The 20233-nt window shown below is 61.8% G+C and overlaps 2 protein-coding genes across 8 annotated transcripts; one reads left to right on the top strand and one right to left on the bottom strand.

Moving 5' to 3' along the window:
• Positions 1–106: 106 nt before the first annotated feature.
• KLHL17 (kelch like family member 17) lies at positions 107–7089 on the bottom strand. Of its 6 annotated transcripts, XM_057499552.1 has the most exons (13): positions 6450–7089; positions 5638–6356; positions 4476–4735; positions 4267–4388; positions 3899–4120; positions 3348–3464; positions 2920–3133; positions 2501–2645; positions 2252–2419; positions 1748–1959; positions 1587–1660; positions 1157–1338; positions 107–983 (listed from the first exon to the last, which is right to left on the bottom strand). In XM_057499552.1, exons 2-13 carry the CDS (start codon positions 5745–5747, stop codon positions 755–757), a joined length of 2055 nt encoding a protein of 684 aa, XP_057355535.1. In that variant the 5' UTR covers positions 5748–6356; positions 6450–7089; the 3' UTR covers positions 107–754. The 6 variants fall into 6 exon arrangements, with proteins under 6 accessions (XP_057355535.1, XP_057355534.1, XP_057355536.1 ...); XM_057499551.1 differs by having other exon boundaries at positions 5638–7089; XM_057499553.1 differs by having other exon boundaries at positions 1211–1338; positions 5638–7089.
• Positions 7090–7248: 159 nt separating this feature from the next.
• NOC2L (NOC2 like nucleolar associated transcriptional repressor) lies at positions 7249–20191 on the top strand. 2 transcript variants are annotated; one of them, XM_036882723.2, is made up of 19 exons: positions 7249–7375; positions 7511–7663; positions 8791–8965; positions 9050–9175; positions 9811–9928; positions 10015–10105; positions 11627–11705; positions 11831–11941; positions 12206–12319; positions 12989–13177; positions 13427–13566; positions 14282–14393; positions 16184–16297; positions 16568–16669; positions 17893–18036; positions 18140–18253; positions 19089–19221; positions 19532–19633; positions 19921–20191. In XM_036882723.2, the coding sequence occupies exons 1-19, from the start codon at positions 7350–7352 to the stop codon at positions 20025–20027; spliced, it is 2250 nt and encodes a 749-aa protein (XP_036738618.2). In that variant the 5' UTR covers positions 7249–7349; the 3' UTR covers positions 20028–20191. The 2 variants fall into 2 exon arrangements, with proteins under 2 accessions (XP_036738618.2, XP_036738616.2); XM_036882721.2 differs by having other exon boundaries at positions 9808–9928.
• The last annotated feature ends 42 nt before the right edge of the window (positions 20192–20233 follow it).

Raw genomic sequence — 20233 nt, 5'->3', positions numbered from 1 at the left:
AACTCAGCATCCCAGCCCAGCTATACACCTGTCCCCCGGCCTTCCTGGTCACCCCAGACAGGACCTTCAAGCGGGGAGATGGACGCTCAGCCTCAGGCCCACAGACCCCAAGAAATGTGTTTATTGTTCAAGTTGGTTCATATTGCTGTGTGGGATCTGTGGCACGTGTGCCCAGTTCAGTGCAGGGTCCAGAAAAGCCACCACGCTCACAAGAAGGAAGCCAGCTTCAGGCCCTCCCCGGGAGCGTGACTGGCTGGGTGAGGCAAGGGTGACATGCAAAGCGCAGGCTCGGGGGGTCTGTACCGGCTCAGAAAGTCCCCAACTAACCCTGTTGGGTCGCTCTGCATCTGCCCACTCCTACCTCCAGGTCTGTAGAGTCCGAGTTAGCCCCTGACCCACTTCAGTGTGTGTCCATCCCCATCATTCCTAGGTTGAGGGGTCTCCACCCCTACAGCTCCCTGGCGCCCCCAGCGGGGTGGGAAGACACCCCTGACGGCAGCTTGGTCCCAGAGACACAGGACACTCCAAGGGTAAACGTGTAAATGGGTGGCTGCGCAGTGCTCCGATCAATAAATAATGAATAAATAAACAGCATACACAGAACACCGATGAGCGGACACAGACACGGGCGGCCTCAACGTACAGAGACGTGGGCAGACGGCACAGGACGCCCCCGGTGGGGGCCTAGGACCCCGCCCGTGGGGCTTAAGGCATGTGGGAGGCTGCAGGGCGGGCCTCGGCAGTCCGCGCCAGGTCAGAGGCTGGTGGACGACACGGACAGCGTGGGCGACGACGGCGGGGGGAAGTTGAGCAGCTCCAGCACTGCCACGCCCACGCTGCTGCGCCGCGTGAACATGCAGGACGCGGCCACCCACTTGTTGGTCCTTGGGTTGTACTTCTCGATGGAGTTGAGGCTGGAGCTGCCGTCGTTGCCCCCAACAGCGTAGAGCCATCCATCCATGGCCACGAGGTCATGCGTGCTCCTGGGGGCCAGGAGCCGCGGTGAGCAGGCACCGCAGGGGGAGCCACAGGGCTGCGGGGCCCCTGGAAGGTGGAGACGGATGTGGGGAGGAGCCGGCGCCTGACCCAGGACGGGGCAAACCCACTGTGGTGGTGACGGGGACACTCCCAGCCCGCGGGGTGAGGCCCGGCGCACCTTCGGATGTTCATGGGCGCCACACTCTCCCAGGCGCCGGCCTTGGGGCTGTACCTCTCCACGGAGTTGAGGCAGCTGGCGCCGTCATTGCCGCCGGCCACGTACAGGGCCCCCTCCAGCACTGCCACTCCTGCTGAGCTGCGCCGGCTCAGCATGGAGGCCGCCGGCGTCCATGCGTTCACCTGCAGGGGAGGGCCCAGGCAGAGCCGTCACCAGCCTCCCTCCACCTCCACAGCGCAGACCCTGCTCCAGGGCGGGAGTCAGCAGGACAGGGGTGTGATCCTGAGAGCTGACCCTCTGGGTGAGAACCTCAAGAGGCTCTTGGGATACTTCAATTAAAAAGACAAGTAACTGAAAAAAAAAAAAAGAAAAAGAAAAAAGGAGAGGCTCACAGGAAGAGGAACACGTGTGGTTAGGGTGTGTTTCGCACCTGGGGCTCATACTTCTCCACGGTGGCCAGGTGCGATGAGCTGTCATAACCACCCACGGCGAACAGGTGCCCATCTGTGGGGAGTCAACACACCCGTGGTGTGCCCGCTGTGTGTGGCATCTCCAGGGCGGGCACTTCACAAAACAGGCCCTGTCACCCACCGAGCATGGCCACACGCACGTATCGCCTCCGGGTGCTCATGGCAGCGACAGATGTCCATGTTCCAGTCAGAGGGTCATAGCGCTCAGCACTGTGGACGCCAGAAATGCCGCCGACCTTGAGTGGTGGCAGAAAGGCTGCCCTGGCCCCAGGACCTGCCCTTCCCTGTGGAATGACTAGAACCCCGTGCTGGCAGTCACAGGAACTGACCCCACTGGAAATAAGAGGCAGGGCCTGTTGGGTGGGCACAGGCCACTGGCTGCCTGAACGATACCAGAGAGGTATCCACCTGTGCCCAGCCCCTGGACTGATGGGAAGGACCCCAGAGATGAAAAGAAGGGGCAACTGGGCTGGCCCAGATGAAGAGGCATAGGGGACTCTGGTGACTTGAGTCAGACAAGATCCCTTTTTGCTCTCCTTCAGAGTGACCTCTGTAGTCCTGATGCAGCCACACCTGCCGCTGAGCCAACCCCGAAAGGCCACCCAGCCCTGAACCCAGCTACTACCTGTTGAGGCAGGAGGCCCCATCGTAGCCACCAGCTGCATACAGGAGGCCATGCAGGGAAGCCACACCCAGGCAGCTGCGCCTTGTGCCCATGGCCACCTCAGGCTGCCAGGTGTTGGTCACAGGGTCGTACGACTCTACGGTGGCCAGGTCTGAAGTCCCATCGTAACTGGGGAGGGGTCCGGGGCTGGTCAGGGCTGGCCCAGCGGGCACATGCTGAGCCCTACCAGAGACCAACCTCCATGCTTACCCGCCCACTGCATATAGGTGGTTTCCAACTGCTGCCACACCCACCCGAGCCCGGCGTGTGGACATAGAGGCCACCACGTGCCAGCGGTCAGCGCGTGTGTCGTAGGCTTCACAGTCCCCATGGATGGCGAACAGGCTCCCACCACCTAGGGAGGGGGCAGTGATGGTGTAGGGTGAGGGGCCCAGTGAGGCAATGGGCTGGGGGACTTTAGCACAGCTCAAAGCAATGACATGGGTGTTCCAGAGTGGTTGGGGATGGAGGTTGGTGAATGTGTCATACTGTATGGGGTCAGAAGGGCACAGAGGAGCAGTTGTGGGGTGGGTGCTGGATGTGACCAGGTAGGGTGGGGTGGGCTTGTGCTGGACTCATGGAGAGAAGGCACAGAGCAGGGGCATGAGAGGCAGGACAGGTGAGCGTACCCACGGCAAAGAGCACAGGACCGGCACCCTCGCAGTGCCGGGGCCGTGTGCGGCTAGTGCCCAGAACGCCCCTCTGCTCGGGCAGCAGGTGGAACTTGAGGGCCTCGATGAGCAGGTCCTTGCAATCAGGGTGGTGCCTCACGAGGCTCTCAGCATCCACATGGCCCAGCAGGAAGTCCCGGCTTAGTAGGGGCAGGCGCACACACTTCATCAGCTGGGGTGCAGGGGTGCCACAGTCAGGTGGCAGGCCCTGGCCCCGAGAACACGCTCAGATACTCTGGGTCCTTCCCGAGACATGTGTCTGCATCCCCCCTGTTGGGGAGGGCGGTGGGGGGCATGTCTCTGGACATGGAAGGACCCAGGCACACCCAGGTTCCCAGCTACTGCGTCCCCCCAGACATGGTGGCAGCCCTAGGGATTGGCCTCACCCGTGGGACATGCTGCCTCCGAGCATCCACGTCGTGCTTGACCCAGCTCAGGACAGCCCGGTAGACGTCCTCCTCTGAAGGCACGTTCAGGCTGTCGCTAGAGACCAGTTCCAGCACCTGGGGATGGGGACCCTCAGGCCTGAGATCTGGGGAGGGTCTGGGGGCCCAGAGAGCCCTGAAGGTGCCTGGGAGGGAGAGTACAATGGGGGCCCCAGTGTTCCTATGAGGAGGGGCCAAGCAGGCTGGGGAGCCACAGATCCAGTTTCCTAAGGACTAGGTCCAGAGCAATCCTGGGGATGTGCAAACAGGTACTTGGGGGAGTAGGCAGGGATGTGGTCAGAACAGGAAGGGGTCAAGGGTCAAAGGCGGAAGGCTTGGGTGAGGTCAGAAAATGGGAACAAAGCAAGGGAACCCAGGGGAAGAACAGTGGAGCTAGACATGAGTTAGAGGCTGGGAATAAGGCCCAGATGATGGAGGCAGGGGTCCAAGGGTTTGATCTGGAGTCCAGGGACTCGGTCAGGGCTGAGGCTGCACCCTGGCTGGCATGTTACCTGCTTCAGAGGCAATAGCATGAACTCCTCCGTCTTGGCCACGTCCACGAAGTGCTGCAGCACGTACCTGTGTGCTGCCTTGAGCAGGTCGCTGCATGAGTGCGTGTCAGCGAAGCCCCGGATGCCCAGACAGTTGGAGGGGTCAAGCTGACTCAGTAGGAACTTGCAACAGGCGTCGCGAACGCCATTCAGCTGCAGGAGGCTGGCAGCTGGGAGCAGGGTCTGTGGGGCAAGTTGGGGCAGAGGGCCAGAGACGTGGGTGTGAGGAACTGAGAGACAAGAGAGGGACAGGGGGACACGGGGACATGGGGACAGCTGAAGCATGAGGCCTGCAGAGGCGTGGGACGTGAGGGGTGAGGCGGCCTTACCTGCACGTTGCCTTCGCCCACCACAATCTCGGCTGTGTACGCAAACTGCACCAGCTGGTCCAGAGCCTGGGGGTCGATGTCATGCAATGTCACGTGTGTCTGGCGGCTCTCACTCATCTCATCTGTGGAGACAGCGGGTCAGACTTGCTCCCTGTCGTGGGAGACCCACAGAGCATCCCGAGGGCCCAGGCTGAAGGGGCAATACTTGCTTGTGAACATGGCGTGGAAGTAGGGGCTGCAGGAGGCCAGCACCACTTTGTGTGCTCGGATCTCCTTGGCCGCCACATGCAAGATGATGTCACACAGCAGGCCGCGCTGCCGCATGCGGCTCATGGCCACAAAGGCGTCGTGGTAGTGCCGCTTGGAGTTGTGGGACACAGTGTGGCCCTCTCGGCTCAGCAGCTGCAGGGCACCCTCCATTGGGGCAGTGGGCCGGGCCTGCCGGGCGCGGGAACGCTCTGGCTCGGGGCTGCAGAGGGGCAGCAGGTCAGGATGCGCTCTGCAGGGAGCTGCTTACCCACCCCTGAGACCCTGGGCAAGGCTGGGCACCCAGGAGGCCATCCTCCCCGCAGCAGCCCGTAGGTGGCTTCCATCAAGGCCCAGAGGCCCCTAGGACCTCCTAGGCTGCTTAGGCCCCACCCCACTCTGCTCCCTCCCTTCAGGGAGAATGCCTGGAGCCCAGGGAGACTCCACTCGGCACCTGCTCCCAGCACGAGTGCATATCAGGCATCTGAAGCCAGCCTTTGACCCTGTGCAGCGTCCTCTGCCACCACAGTTCTGCAGACATCACATTCTCCTCTACCCAGGTCCCCCCTGCCTGAGGCCCTCGTGAGAACCAGGCTGCCTCTGCCATCCTAGGGCGCAGGCTCTCCTCCGGTCGTTGCCGGCCACCCTTCCCGTGCCCCCATCGGAGCCCAGTGTCCTCAGCATCGGCTGGGCTCCCAGGAAATGCACAAAGTGAAAGCGGCAACGCTGTCGGCGGCTCTGAAGCGCACTCCTGCCCCCGCCAGCAGGCGTGACCTCACCTGACCCTCCGAAGCGGCCTCTTCACCTCTGCCGCCCCCCACCCTGCAGACTAGCCGCCCGAGTCTTTGAGCGCCCCAGTCGGAACTCAAGGGCGGCGAGGGAGGACAGAGCCTCGGGGCAGCCGCCTCTGGACGCCCTGTCCCGCGTAGCTGGGCGCGCGGGACACACCGAGGACGGGGGTGAGGCGCCGGACCCTCTCCGGGCTGGCCGAGCCTGCCCGGGGTCGAGGCCGCCCCCTCCGGGCAGCCTGCCAGGGTCGCCGCGCGCCCCTCCGGCCCCTCCTTCCTTCCCGGACCCACTCGGCCCTCGGCCCTGCTCACAATCGGGGGCCCTTGGCCCACTCACGCCGGAGGCTGGGGCGGCGGCGGCGGCGGCGGCGTGTCGGGCCCGGGCTCCGGGCTGCCGTTCTCCGGGCTTTGCGTCCTGCCGGCCGGGCGCTCGCTGCGCGGCTGCATGGGCTCGGCCGCGGGACCCGCCGCCGACCCGCGGAGGACGCGCAGACAGTTGGACGCACGGACTGCTGGAGGACTGCTCGGCGGTGGCGGCCAGCACCGCGTCCCAGGCTCCCGCCGCCTGCCCGCAGCCGCTGTTTCTCGGCGCCGCCCGCCCCGCCTCCCTCAGTCCCGCGCGCTTCGGGGACACAACAACGTAGCCCTCAAATCCTCCCAGTCATGCGCGCCACGCCTGCCACCTCTTCCAGGACGCCCTCCGGGCTCCGCCCGCTGCCTATGTCCAAGAAGCCTCCCGGACCTTCCTTGCCCCCCAACTCCCGACCCCGTTAGCACCCCGTAAGCTTGATGAGGACCAGCGGCCCTACGTGCTGTCCCAGGCCGCACCCCGCCTTCCCCTCTGTGTGACCCCAGGCAGGCCACTTTGCTGGTGTCGTTCCACAAACCCGCTCCTTTCCGTCAAGTACCAGGCCTTGATCTGGACACTGGCTGCGGGGCTGCTGGTGCGGGGGAGTGCCACACGTCCTGGGGGTCCTGCCTGGTGCTCGCCGGCTCCACCGGGCTGTGGCATGCCCTGTCGTGGGATCTGATGGTCCAGACTCACGGACCGGCGCCCTAGGCGGGTTGCGGGGAGGGAAGGAGATCTTAGGCTGGCTTCCCTAACTTCTTCCCAAGGGCTACTTTCCAGCCCCGGAGAGGCTTTTGCACCTACTGGCTGTCCCCACGGGAAGGGCAGAGGGAATGTGGCTATCCCTGCCCTGTCCCGTGTTATGAACTTAGGCAGATGTGTACTTGGTGAATTCCCGGCCGAGCTCTCGCTGGGCTGAAGTATGAGGCATAGTACTTTCAGGTTTGTCTGGCCAAACTGTCTTCAATAACAGCGCGCGGATCTGTTTATCGTTTGGCCCCCTCCCACCAGCACAGGAGCTCGTGGGGCTGTCCACGGAAATGGAAGCGTCTCTCAGTGGTGTGGGCGGGACAGGCCTGGCCACCAGGGCGTCATTCATCTTTTGGCGAACTGCCCCCCTATAGCATAGCCGCTTGTACTATTCCATCAGCCTTTTATTGACTTGAAGAGCTCTTTGAATAGGAGTCCTTTCTATCGCGTTTTCCCCGGGGATGCATTTGTCTGCTGCAGATGAACTGACATCCTGACCGGCGCGTGTTTACACAGTCCTGGGGAGGCTGTGGGCGGGGATGAGGGGCTGCCGCGACCCCCGGTCCGGTCTTGCCCAGGTCCGTAGATCACCACCGCCGCTCACGGAGGACACCGACTCGTGAGGGGCACGTGGAATCCCAGCCTATGTGGTCCTGCCGATGCCCAAGCTCTACGCTTGGCACCCGGCGTCGCGTGCTGGAGCCGTGACTGAACCTGGCCTAAGACAGGACCCGCATCCCGCGTGCCACCCTGGGAGCCCCAGCGCCGCCCTCAGCAAGGACGATGCGAACGTGCCCTCCCGCCTGGATGCCACCGGAGCCACGGTCGGAGAACCGTAGAGCCGCCTGGCCGGGCGCGACGGGGCAGGGGCGGGGCCAGTCCGAAGGAAGTGCGGCCAGTGCAAGGCATTCTGGGGCCGGAAGTGGGACGCACGCTGCGGGCTGGCGGTCATGGCGACGGCGCGGGGCCGCAAGCGGTAAGTGGCGATCTGAGGACCGATTCAGCCTCCTGGCGGGGCGCTTTGTCCAGAGGGGCTCTCCTCGCGCCGCTCCGCGTTCCTGGGGCAGCGGGGCAGGGTCACGCCAGGCTGGCTGAGAGTCGTGACCCGCAGGCGTCTGGCGGAACTGACGGTGGACGAGTTCCTGGCCTCGGGCTTTGATACCGAGTCCGAATCGGAGCCCGAAGGAGTCCTCGAAGCGGAGCCGCGGGCGGCATGTGGAGCCGCGTGGAGCCCGGATGGGCCGGTCGGGAGCCCCTCGGCCAGGTGAGCGGATCGGCTCCCACGGGACGTGTGTGAGCGGAACCCCCATCGTCGCCCCGCCCACCGCCCCACGAGGAGCTGACCTTGGGGGCCTCTGGCCCCTTCATCCTTTCGTGCCGCATGTAATGAGTGCTTGCTTCTGTGCCAGGCCTTTCTTTAGATGATCGCTGCGCGTGGGTAACATGCCGGGCCCTTTCTGTCCTAGGAGAGTTTGCTCAGTCTTGGGTGAGTCACAGTGTGTAAGTGGACACAAAGGAGAAGCAGAAGGGGTTAGAGGGTCAGGGAGCATAGCTGGGGGCGCCTGCTGCTGAGCTGAGTGGCGTGGAGAAGGCCATCTGAGGAGGTGATAATTGGGCAAAGCCCTGAGGCAGTAAGCCGGGCTGGCAGAGGGCAAGAGTTTCTGTGTTTCAAGGAGGCAGGTCCCGCAAAGGCCAAGTGGGAGCAGGCCTTGGGTGGCGAAGGAGTGAGGGGGAGACTGGCGGGAGATGAACCTGGACAGATGGTGAAGGGCCGGGTGAGACATCCCAGTGAAACGGACAGTTATCTCCGGGTTTTGAGTGGTGAAGTATTGTCATGTGACACATAACGGTTCCTTGGGTGATTGTGTGCAGAACAGGTGTAGGCCGCAGGGATGGAGGTACGAGGAGACCACTATAGTAATGTAGAGAACTGAGAGGTGGTGCCGGTTTGAGAGGAGGCGTGAGGGGTTTAGAAGGTTTTCCTGATGAGATGAGATGACATTGTATGGTGGTGGGAGTGAATGACAGATTATTTCTTACCTGGAGAGGTAGTTATAATTGAGGTAGAGCTGGTATGGGCAGAACAAGTTTGTGGGAACCACAAGTTTAGCACCTTAGGTGTTGGGTTTAGACTGCCCGTGTTGAGACGTACGGATGGAGATGCTGTCGGTTGTGTGAGTTTGGGGTTGGGGAGAGAGCTGCCGAAAACTTACTCCTGGAAATCCTGCTGCTGATGGGTGGTAGTGGTTGTGGAGGGAGCAGACTAAGCCAGGTAGTTTCTCTGAGGAGGCTGGCAAGTTGACAGCATGAAGGATAGGGAAAAAACTCACACCCGCTCAACCCGCATGGCTGTGCCTGCCCATTGGACCTGATGACCTCTCACCTTCTCAGGCAGCATAAAGGCCGTGCGTCAGAGCACAAGGACCAGCTCTCTCGTCTGAAAGACAAAGACCCAGAGTTCTACAGGTTCCTCCAGGAGAATGACCAGAGCCTGCTGAACTTCAGTGACTCAGACAGCTCCGAGGATGAAGAGGAGCCGCTCCATTCTTTGCCAGATGTGCTGGAAGTGAGGGCCTGGGCAGAGTCGGGCAGAGCGCAGGGGAGTGGCCTCTGCGTCCTGTTCTAGCCCAGCCCTCTGTGTCTGGTGCAGGAAGTGAGTGAGGAGGGGGAAGGTGAGGACGATGAGGACAACGTCCCCAGAGGACCAAATGGGAAGAAGAGGGACTTGGCCCCTGTGACCCTCGCCATGGTTGACAGGTGGAAGCAGGCGGCAAAGGTAAGAAGTGGCGTAGGGTGGGTAGATGGACAGCCCCCCTTTAGGATTGTTTCCCTGCCTCATTTCAGTTCCCTGGGGCTTTGCACGTGGGAGGAGCCCGTCTCTGAGCGCTGGTATCCTGTTCAGCACAAAAGAGGCTTATTACAAGGTGCACTGGAGACTCTGGGATTACGTTCTCTTTTAGTCAGAGATTCTGGGTTCTCTGACTGCTCCCTTCCTCTCAGTTTCTCTCTTGGGCTTCCTGTTCCCCAGCACCCATTGTAAGCAGGATGTAGTCTCTATGCCTTTGCAGTTGGTAGAGCCAGGACCCTTCTTCCAAGGGTCTTGCTGTGGTTCCTGCCGGGACAGGAAAGGATGGTAAGGCTGAACTCCAGATACCACTTGGAGCTGGCCATTGCCCAGATCTGGGACCCTCCGTCCCTCCCCGACGGTCTCTGAGCCAGGCTCCCTGCTGTTCTGGAAGGATTCAGGACTGCTCTTTTTGTTCCTTGCACGTGGCTCAGTGACCCTGCTCCCACTTCTGCTCTGTATCTGGGAATGTGAGCGAGCAGTGCCTTTCTGTCAAAGAGCAGGCTCCTGTGTCCAGCACCATGGCTGTGCCATCGACATTCTGGGTCTTCTTGCCCCGTTAGCAGCACCTTACTCCAAAGCTGTTCCATGAAGTTGTGCAGGCGTTTCGAGCAGCTGTAGCCACCACCCAAGGAGACCAAGAAGTTTCTGAGGCCAGGAGATTCCAGGTCACAGATAGTGCTGGTGAGCTGGGGTGAAGGGACCCAGGATGCATGCCCTCCATTCCATCTTCTGTTCTGTGAGTGGCACCTGTGGTCTCCTCCTTGCAGTGTTCAATGCTCTGGTCACCTTCTGCATCAGAGACCTCTTTGGCTGCCTCCAGAAGCTGCTGTTTGGAAAAGTCCCAAAGGAGAATGGCAGGTAAGAGGAAGAGGGTAGGATGGCGGGGACATGGTCAGGGCTGTGCACCGGGGAGGGCAGAGGCCTTGTGACCTGGCACCCTCTCGAGATCCAGCTGGCACAGAGGGCTGTTGAGGCAGAGCCAGACTCTGCAGGGCTCCTGGGAAGCAGGGTATACTCAGGCCATTTTGGAGTCCCCACCCTTGTTCCTATCTCTCTCCTTTCTGAAAAGGGAAATTCTCTGACTAGAATTTCTCTGGGGCCACAGAGTGTGTGCTTAGCTCTGCGTCCCCACGTTGCCAGATGTCTGTTCTCTCTAGATGGGTAACTTGCTCACCGCCCTTGCCCTTGTTCTGTGGATGGCGTGTGGGTCTGTCTGCAGACTGGGGCCTCATGGCTGCTGGATCTGAGAGCGTTAGCTTGTTAGAGGCAGCTTGTGCTGAGAAGCCTGTGATAGGTCTTCAGAGAGGAGAGAAGAGTGGCAGACATTTGGAAGAATCTGGGTCACTTTGTGGCTGGGAGGGTTATGCAGCCACATGACCTGGAGGCAGTAGGGGCCTGGAGGCAGTAGGGGCCTGGAGGGCCAGACTCACCCCAGATACCTTTTAAAGAAGAAGTCTCTAGGAAGGGGTCTGGGGAGCTGGGGGAAGCAGTGGGCTCGGAGATGGCAGTACCTGGGTCTGGTGGCGGCCATCGGGAAAGGACTGCTGGGCCAGGGGGGATTGCCATGCGGAGGAGGCCCTGTCTGAAGGGGTGGGGAAGCTGAGGGGAGGAGGGGACAGGCACTGAGTGAGTGATGCTGGCACGGGCCAGGCTCCTGACTGGGAGAAAGTGGGTGGCCTTGCCTCCTGGGCCAGGGCCACTGGCTGCGGGTGCAGGACAGCTGGTGTCAGCTGATGGGGCGGCTTTCAGGGGCTCCTGCGCTTTATTCTGTCATATGTTTCAGCAAGTTTCAATGAGCATGTACTGTGTGCTGCGTTCTGAGAAACTTCAGGAATGTCAGCCACGACAGCCAGGTCTTTCAGGTTTTCGAAAGAGGCCAGAGTCTGGATTTTTGGTGAAGCTAAGTCATAAATGTGGATGACTTGGCTTTCGAAGAGCATGTATGGGCCAGAGAAAACCAGCTTGTGATAACCTGGGTCAGACCTCAGGGAGGGTGCCCTGGGCGCCTGAGGTCTGCGGGAGGGAGTTGGAGGCTGGGCGTCCCTCTGGGGACTCTGGGGAAACGGCCGGCTCAGACAAAGGTGATGGTTGTTCTCGGCCCTCTAGCCAGGTGGGGTGGCCTATGGGGCCTGGTGTCGTGCCTCCTCAGGCGTCATTTTGGGCACCTCAGGGCGTCCTGGTCCATCCTGTGTTGGTCCTGCTGTTTGGGTTCCCTGAAGTTCGCATGGGGAGACATGGGTGGGGGTCTCCCTCAGGCCCCTGTGCCCCGTGTCTTGGACACTGCACTGATGGGACATGGCTCTGGGTGCATTTTTCACACCCAGTGGCTCATGTTTGGGCAGCATGGCTCACTCAGGTGGTGTGGTCCCCTCTCTGCAGGGTGCTGCAGCCGTCTGCCAGCCCACGGTGGGGGAGGCTCCGGCTGGATGTCAAGGCTTACCTGAGCTCCGTCACACAGGTGCAGTTCTGGCTGGGGGGAGGCCTGGCCATGCCCAGTGGTCCCATCGTTCCTGTGTCCTGGACTGACGGTCCCTGCCCAAACCCCTGTGCCCCTGCCCACACCAACCCCTCCTGCCTCCCCAGCTGGCGGCCTGTGTGGCAGAGGTGACAGTGGCAGCCGCCGTCCTCCGGCACATCAGCAGCTCCGTGCTCTACTACCTGACCTTCCCCAAGCAGTGCCGCATGCTGCTCAAGGTGCGCGGGCCCTCCCGGTGGTGGCGTGATTGGGGGCATGTAGCTTCCCTCAGCCATGTCCCCACCCCTTGCCAGAGGTGATTTTCTGGGTGCTGTGCCCTGGAGGGGGGGGTGTTCTGTGTATGCTTTTGTTTCTCCTTAACGGAGTTCTAACCCATGGCTCCCGTTGAGGTGTGAGGGGAAGGGCAGTCTCCCTGCAGGACCCCAGGAGCCTCCAGAGGGCTTGGGGCACCTGGGGCAGGAGTGGTGTCTCACCTTCTGCAGAGGATGGTGGCCCTGTGGAGCACCGGTGAGGAGACGCTGCGTGTGCTGGCCTTCCTGGTCCTCGTCAGAGTGTGCCGGCACAGGAAGGATGCGCTCCTGAGCCCTGTCCTCAAGGTAGCAGGTCTGGGGCCTCTTGCTTGCAGTACCCCCGAGTCTGCTCTAGGCAGAGAGTCTGCCTGAGGACGGGGCAAGCTGCCTCTGTGGTCGGCACCCCATGCTGGCACTGTGGCTCAGGGCAGAACTGGGCCCTCGGCATGGTCTCCTCTCTGGGAAGTGGGGGATGGGGTCGGGAATGAGGAATGGGAGCCCTTGGCCCCCTGGAGCTCCATGTGGGCTGCTCTGCATAGCTGTTCTTCCCGTGGGTAAGGACACTGGGTATGGAGAGGGACAGGGACCCTGCTGCCCAGCTCTGGTGTGGCCTGCTCCACACAGGAACCCTCTGGTCCCCCCTTTATAGGCCTGGCCTCAGCAGGGCTTCCCAGCCTTTCTGCCTCCAGCCCCTCAGGGTCCCCTCGCCCATCCCCTGGGTGTTCACGTTGCGACTCGCCCTTCCTTGGTACCTGCCCTTCCAGGTACCTGGACCTCTCCTTTCTGCACTGCAGACTCTGTGCCCCAAGTAGCGGGCACCCCCCTGAGGAGGACGAGCAGCAGTGGGGGCCCAGGGAGCAGGTGCTGAGCAGGGGCAGGGGTCCGTAGCAGGCTCAGGCGGGCTGCAGGGGAAAGGTCCAGGTGTCTGGTGGTGGCTTGGAGTCGGACACGGCTCTGACCAGGTCTTTCCGGCAGCAAATGTACATCACATACGTGAGGAACTGCAAGTTCACCTCCCCCAGTGCCCTGCCCCTCATCAGCTTCATGCAGCGGACCTTGACAGAGCTGATTGCCCTGGACACAGGTGTTGCCTACCAACACGCCTTCCTGTACATCCGCCAGCTTGCTGTCCACCTGCGCAATGCCATGACCACAAGGAAGAAGGTGTGCACCAGCTAGGAGCCTGCCCCAGCAAAGGGTCTGGGGCATCCCGGAAGCCCTTGTCTCTTGGGAGGGACTACCCAGCATGTTGGTGGGGGCTGTGGGAGTAGGTGGAGGGTGGGGTCAGCTCTGAGGGCCAGTGGGTAGGATTAGGGGGTTGGCAGGCTGGGACCCTGTGCACACAGTGGTTGATGGGAACTGGGCCCTCCCGAGATGTCTGGAGTGACCAGAGGTGGCCTTCACTCTGCCCAGGAGACCTACCAGTCAGTGTACAACTGGCAATTTGTGCACTGCCTCTGCCTGTGGGGCCGCGTCCTCAGCACCATCCATCCCAGCGAAGCCCTGCAGCCCCTGATATACCCTCTCTCCCAGGTTGTCATCGGCTGCATCAAGTGAGTTGGGTAGGCAGGGTCCCCAAAGGAAGCCAGAGCCAGGTTACTCAGACTGTATGGGGTCAGGGCCAGTGTACACAGGGCATCTGGGGACTAGGTTATAGGAAGCTGCCTTGAAGGTCAGGGTTACACAGGGAGGGGTCCTGGAGGCCAGGCGGGCCTGGGCAGTGACCCTGATAGCCCAGGGCCTCGCACTAGAGAATGCCCCAGGTCAGGGCAACTGCTGGGTGCAGCACATGTCTTCTAGGGGATGCTGGCTAGAGGGTGCCGGCTCAGTCTGGAGGGAGTTTGGGTGTATCAGCCTGGTGTTCCTGGTCAGTGGGTCTGGCACAGTGTGTCTGGGGGTGGAGAATGGAGGAGTCCTGGCAGCCAGGAGGGTCACTCCTGGGCTCCTGAAGGGGGAGCCGTGCAAGTGGGGAGCAGGAGGAAGCAAAGGCCTGAGGAAGCAGCACCCCCCCAGTTCAGGTGGGGTCAGGTCAAACCCTGGGTGGCATGCCCCCACCCTCCTGAGCCCGGGAGGTGGGCTTCAAGTGCGGCGGGACTCGAGTAGGGCAGCGCGGCCGCCGGCGCTGACAGGTGGTAGGGAGGGGCTCTTCTGTGGCCGGAGCCCCCTGGGAGGGGAGGGGCCGTGGCAGCTGGGTCAGGAGAATGAGGCCGGTTTGGGGGGTGGCCGCAGGCTGGGGCCTCTGCTCACTGCCGCTTCCCGTGCCCCCAGGCTGGTCCCCACCGCCCGCTTCTACCCGCTGCGCATGCACTGTGTGCGCACCCTGGCGCTGCTCTCGGAGAGCACCGGCACCTTCATCCCAGCGCTGCCATTCCTCCTCGAGGTGAGCGGGCGGGCGCAGGGCGGGGCCGCACCGCTTTTGGAGGTGCCTCCTGCACTGCGGACTGCCGGGGGGCACGGGGTGACTCTCCCGCGTGCCGGCGTGCTCGGCACTTGCTCCCTTCCTGGTTGGCTGCGCTTGCTGGTGGCCAGGAGCGGCCACGAGGGGCTGGGCCTACCCGAGGGTGCTGGCTTCAGGACGTGGAGCTGGGCCCATACGGGCATTTGCCCAAGATGGGAGTGGGCAGGGGAACTGGGGCAGAAGCCCAGGCCTGCCTCCACAGCTGTGTTCTCTCTGAGCACCCGTGTGTTTGTGTATGCACACCTGTGCACGTGTGTATGTGTGACTGTGTGTGTGCTTGGGCACGTGGCTCAGGTACGGCAGGGCTGTGGTCCAAAGCTGAGAAATCCGCTGGGGGCTAGGCTCCAGCCCACCATATACTCAGGATTCATATTCCCATCAGGGCAGCCTCAGCACCACCCAGTGGATACCCAACGCAGTGTCTCCATGTGGCCAGGGTTGTGCGCTGCACCTCCCTCCCGAGCGGTGCAGGGGTGGGAGCCCCAGGAGCGTTGCTGTCTGGTGTCCCTGAGGCAGGGGTGTTGCATTTCTGTGCTCTTACAAGTGTCCTTTGGAAATACCCACGCCCCTTCGATGACCTCTGACCCTAGAGGCTGATGGCTTGGCATCCTGCTGTGTGCCTTCCACCTTGCAGGCCAGCCTTGGGCATCTGTCCACCTGCCCCTCCCTGCCCATAGGCTCCTGAGGGTCCCTTCTGCTTCCTGGGCGCAGCTCTCGCAGCTCTCTTCCTGACCCCTGCCTTGGCTTGTTGAAGCTGAGCTCCCACGACCTCTCAGACCAGGGTTCAGGCCTGTCGTCCCCAGAGAAAACAAACCAGAGGCAAAAGCAAAGTGCTCAGCCTCCAGGAAGTCCCTGCCTTGTCTCCCTGCTTGGGTGAGAAGGCGGCTTGAGAGCAGCCCTTTGTGCAAAGTCACCTGCCCTCGACCCTTAGGCTGAGCCAGGCTAGAGAAGGGGCGGTGCTCTCCAGGGACCCTTTTGTTATTTCTCCCCTCACGGCTGATCCTCATCTGGAGCTAGGCCAAGTTCCGCTGTGAAGCGTCTTGCCTGTCAGTGGCCTTCCCCAGTTAGGCCTCCCCAGTGTCAGCTCTCTGTCCCCCTCAGGGATATACCCTCGACCACCCCTGGGTGGTGGTGGTGGTGGGGTCCCCAGGCTATGAGGCCAGGCATGGCTCCCACTCTGCTCCTCACTGGGTAGCCTCCAGCCTTCAGACCAGGGCTGGGGTGGGGGCTGCTAAGGTCAAGGTCACTATGTGCAGCCTGCGGTCTCTGAAGGACACGGGAGGGAGAGCCACTCGGGCCCTTGCCTGAGACCTGTCCCTGGGTGTTAACTCCTGCGGATCCACCCCTGGGGCCGGGGCCAGGCCTTGGGACACCGTCTTGGGTGAAGACTTTGCAGGGACAGTGGCCCTGTTCAGGAGGGAGCCATTGTCCCCAGACCCATCCTTACCGCTTCCCGGCCCAGCTTTAGGAGAGGGTCAGTAGCGGTGTGTGTGCAGCGTATGGGCCAGGGCCCGACTCTGGTGCGAAAGGACTCCCTTGGGGGCCAGAACTCTGGGAGGCCAGCACACTCTGGCGGAGGTGGGAGGTGTCTGTGGGGCCGTGGGGCTGGCACTGCATCGGTCATTTGTCTCTGGCCTCGATAGCTTGGCAAGAACCCAGGGTTCGGGTGGGGTGTGGGAGGCAGCAGGCTGGGTGATGTGGTCGTGGGGCAGGTGTTTCAGCAGGTCGACTTCAATAGGAGGCCGGGGCGCATGAGCTCCAAGCCCATCAACTTTGCCGTGGTCCTGAAGCTGTCCAAGGCCAACCTGCAGGAGAAGGCGTACCGGGTGAGGCTGGGGAATGCCCTGGTGGGGGTGGCTCATGCCAGAGGGCACTGAGGTCAGTTTGCAGGTGGAGTGTGGAGGCAGACATGTGGACAGCTGACCCCCCGAGCCTCAGCGTGGACCCTCATGGGTCTCCCAGGGTTGGGGAGCAGGCACTCCTTGGTCTCAGCCCTAGTGAGCCTGAGACTCCTGGGGAGGCATGAGCTCTGGTTCCCTGCCCTGGAGAGGGAGCTCCATGTCCCCTGACGCTCTCCTGTCCCCTTGCTGCCTCAGGATGGCCTGGTGGAGCAGCTGTATGACCTCACCCTGGAGTACCTGCAGGGCCAGGCCCACAGCGTCGCGTTCCCCGAGCTGGCTCTGCCTGCCGTCCTGCAGGTGTGTGCTCCCGGCTCCCCTCTCTACCCAGATCCCTCAAAGGCCTGTTTCATGGCCAACTAGACTTATAGTGGGCTCAGCTCCTCTTTGGCATGTGCCAGAGGGAGGCAGCCTTGTCACAAGCCACACAGGTCCAGTAGCAGAGCCTGGCTGGCTTATGGGTTCTGCACAGGCATCGTCTGGCAGCTGGATCCCCGTGATTGTGGTGTGGGGGTAGGAGTACAGGTTGCGGAATCTGAGGGGTGGGGCTGGCCTGGGCAAGTCAGCGGCGACCCCAGGACCGGCCAGCCCCTCCCCAGCCTGGCACAGCCCAGGGACCAGACCCTTGATGAGTGCTGTCCTGGGGAAGTTGGAACTGAGCTGGCTGGACCCGGCCTGGCCCTCCAGCCCTGCATCATGCTGGCCTCCTGACTGCACGCTCTCCCAGGTGGTCCTGGTGCGGGTGTGAAGGATGGGCTGGGTCAGGGTGACAGGAGCCCTGGCTGGCCCTGCCTCAGCTGTCCTTCAGGCGATACTGGCAGTCGTGTTGCAGGGTCCTCCCACTTGGAAGCCCTTCCTGGATGCCCTGTGGGGTGTGTTTGCTTCAGCTTAGATGGGAAGTTTTCCATCTCTGGGAGTTCTGTGCCTCTCATGGGAGGGCCAGGGGACACTGCCTGTCTGTCTGGCCCTGGTTGGCAGAATCCACCGACTAGTCACAGGCTCATTTGGTGAGTGGGGATGGGGTTGCTCATACCTGGCTCAGAGGCCTGTCCAGATACCGTGTGTGTGTCTGTGTGCAAGGCTGTATTTTTTGGGCTGGAGGTCCCAGGATTGTGAACAGGTCAGCAAATTTTTTTGTAAAGAGCCGAGTGAGCGGTAAATATTTTGTAGTTGTGGGTTTCTCACAACTGCTCAACTCCCTCATCAAAGTACAGAAAAAACCCCGGAGAAGTACATAAGTGGTGAATGTGGCTGTGTGCCAATACCACTTTATTTACAGGGACAGGCAGTGAGTGGGGTTTGGCCTGAAGGGTAGATCCATGCTGCCTCACTGCCAGTGGCCCTTGCTGAGCATCCACCCTGCTGGCGGGCCTCTGGCCCCCACGAGTGCTCTAGGGCTGTGAGACACGGACCTCTCCACCTCCCTGTGGTCCCCGTGTGTGGCTCTCACAGGCCCAGGACCGGTCATGGGGTGCAGAGCAGCCCTGTGCCTGGAGCTAGGCCGAGTCCCCCTCCTCTCGCAGCTGAAATCCTTCCTCCGGGAGTGCAAGGTGGCTAACTACTGCCGGCAGATGCGCCAGCTGCTCGAGAAGGTGCAGGAGAACACAGAGTACATCAGTAGCCGCCGCCAGGGGGCCCCCTTCAGCGTGGCTGACCAGCAAGCTGTGGTCAGTTGGGGACTGGTGCCTGGACCCTGGGGGGAGGCACTGGCCAGCATGTGGCTGAGGCTTGGAGGTTTGCCTAGTGTGGGACATAAACCTTTTTTTACAGGACGCCTGGGAGAAGCAGACCAGAGAGGAGGGGACTCCTCTCGCCAAGTACTACAGCCAGTGGGAGAAGCTGAGGCGCCGAGAGATTCAGCTGGAGATCAGTGGCAAAGAGCGGGTATGGTGGGCTGGGGGTTGGGGGGTGTGGGCACAGCTGGCTGGTTTGTTCCGGGACCCGGACGCAGTGCCCTGGCTGTGACTTGAAGACTTGGGGGTGGGGTGCAGTGAGGCACTGTTGTGGAGAGAACAGTCCTAGGGATGGATCAGCAGGGCTGCCGCAGCTGTCACACAGACCTGGGTAGGGTCCAGGGCTTTCCCCGTGACCCTGGGAGAGGCCCCAGGGCTGTGCTAGGGCAGAGAGGGGGTTCCTCTTCAGGCCCGATGGGCTGGGGGCTTTCAGGGATAGCTGGACCGACAGTGCCGTGCAGGCCAACCTGTGACATCAGGTGGGGCAGGTGGGCAGGGGAGGGAGGGGCCTAGCCAGTGGCTGCCAAGTGGCGTGACCTGAGGGACAGTTTCTTGCTAAGGGACATACCTGTGACTTTGTCCACATCCTGGTGCCTTTATGGGTTTACCATCTGTCATGGGAATGTTGGCTGAGGATTGGGGAACAGAAAGGGTGGGTCTGCAGCCAGGGATGTGGCCGCAGCTTTGATGGCAGTGTGTGGCCAGCTTGTGTTGAGGGCCTCCTCACCCAGCTACTGGGCCACTGTCCAGGAACCCTACCCAGCGCTGTTGACCAAGTCAGCTAGAAAAAGAGGCTGAGCAGGGTCCTTGCGTGGGGGGACGAAGGGAATGGACCCTAGGTTTTGAAAAACCTGTCTTTGGGAATCTGAGGGAGGGAAACACAGCAGCTGTGGCCAGGGTTCCATTGAGACATAAGGTCAGCTGGGGTGAGCTCTCAGGACCGCCTGCCCACCCGGACCTGCTGCTGTTGTTCTGGGTCCCTCCAGCTGGAAGACTTGAAATTCCCAGAGATAAAGCGGAGGAAGGTGGGGGACAGGAAGGACGAGGACAAGGTAGAATTCAAGGGCCTCTTTGACATGGACAGTGATGAAGAGGACAGTACCTTGGACTTCGAGAGAGGTGAGGCCCTGCGTGCTCCTGGGGGAAGAGGCAGTGGGCCCGGAGAGCCTCCCTGCACACCTCGTGGAGCCAGAGAAGGAGCCTGCACCCACCTCAGTGCTCAAGTTTGCTGGGCTCCTGCTACTGGTCCTGCTACCCCTTTCCCCACCACTTCGCTCCCACCACTCAGGGCAGTTCTGAGGCCTCTCCACTCAGGAAGGGGGCCCGAAGGCAGGGCAGGTGCGGGGCTGTGAGCCTGGCCTAACCCTCCTGCCTTAGCTGCCCGTACCATGCTACTGGGAGCACTCCCTGGCCTCTTCTTGGTCCCCAGGGATGCCCGGGTCCCTGAGAGCTCGGCAGAGGGTGGAAGAGGAAGAGGAAGAAGATGATGGTGGCAGTAGTGGCCAAGAGGAAGAAGCCAGCAACTCAGAGGGTGAGTGGTTCCTCAAGTGAGGGATGCTATAGCCCATTGAGCGCATTCTGTCCAAGAGCCCAAAGCTGTCCTGGGCTCGCCTGGCTGGGTGGGCAGGGCTGCAGTGAAGACTCTAAGCCGGGCCCACGCCCCTCCCTGGGGATACCAGGCCAGCCGCTCCATTCCTGCTGGCTCGTAGTGGTACCAATAAATTAATTAGTGCTGTCATTAATTAGTGATGAGTAATCTTCAAAGTTGGCTTCTTTCTGATAAAGCAGAATTTATGTAGCCTCTGTCCCTCCCTGCAGATGGAGGCCCAGACACAGGGGCAGGGCTGGACCGCCCGGAGCTGTGGCGGCTGGCCCAGGGGCCGGAGGACGAGCTTCAGGACCTACAGCTGTCTGAGGAGGACTGAGGGCTGCTCTGCAGCCTCCCATCTCGGTGTGGGCAGTCGGGCATGCAGCTTCTTGGCTGGTGCTGAGCCCAGAGGCCCTGAGGCCAGTGCCCATGCCATAGGGAAGGGTGGTAGATGTTGGATGGGGCTTCATTTTTACAACATAAAAGATCAGAAGTACTGAGCATTGTGCCGATCCCTGGAGCAGCACCGTGGAGCCTGCCTGG

The sequence above is a fragment of the Manis pentadactyla genome, chromosome 4 (assembly GCF_030020395.1).
Source record: "Manis pentadactyla isolate mManPen7 chromosome 4, mManPen7.hap1, whole genome shotgun sequence".
Lineage (NCBI taxonomy): Eukaryota > Metazoa > Chordata > Mammalia > Pholidota > Manidae > Manis > Manis pentadactyla.
This window is presented reverse-complemented; position numbering and strand designations above follow the sequence as displayed.

Excerpts from the sequence above, each read along its gene's own strand:
- KLHL17 (XM_057499551.1), bottom strand. The coding sequence starts at position 5,747 with ATGCAGCCGCGCAGCGAGCGCCCGGCCGGCAGGACGCAAAGCCCGGAG. Across the intron at positions 4,389-4,475 it reads CTTCCACGCCATGTTCACAA|ATGAGATGAGTGAGAGCCGC; the intron begins GCAAGTATTGCC and ends CTGTCTCCACAG. Across the intron at positions 1,960-2,251 it reads GGGGCCTCCTGCCTCAACAG|TGGGGTCAGTTCCTGTGACT; the intron begins GTAGTAGCTGGG and ends TCTTATTTCCAG.
- NOC2L (XM_036882721.2), top strand. The coding sequence starts at position 7,350 with ATGGCGACGGCGCGGGGCCGCAAGCG. Across the intron at positions 16,298-16,567 it reads TGCAGGAGAAGGCGTACCGG|GATGGCCTGGTGGAGCAGCT; the intron begins GTGAGGCTGGGG and ends TTGCTGCCTCAG. Across the intron at positions 18,037-18,139 it reads TGGCTGACCAGCAAGCTGTG|GACGCCTGGGAGAAGCAGAC; the intron begins GTCAGTTGGGGA and ends CTTTTTTTACAG.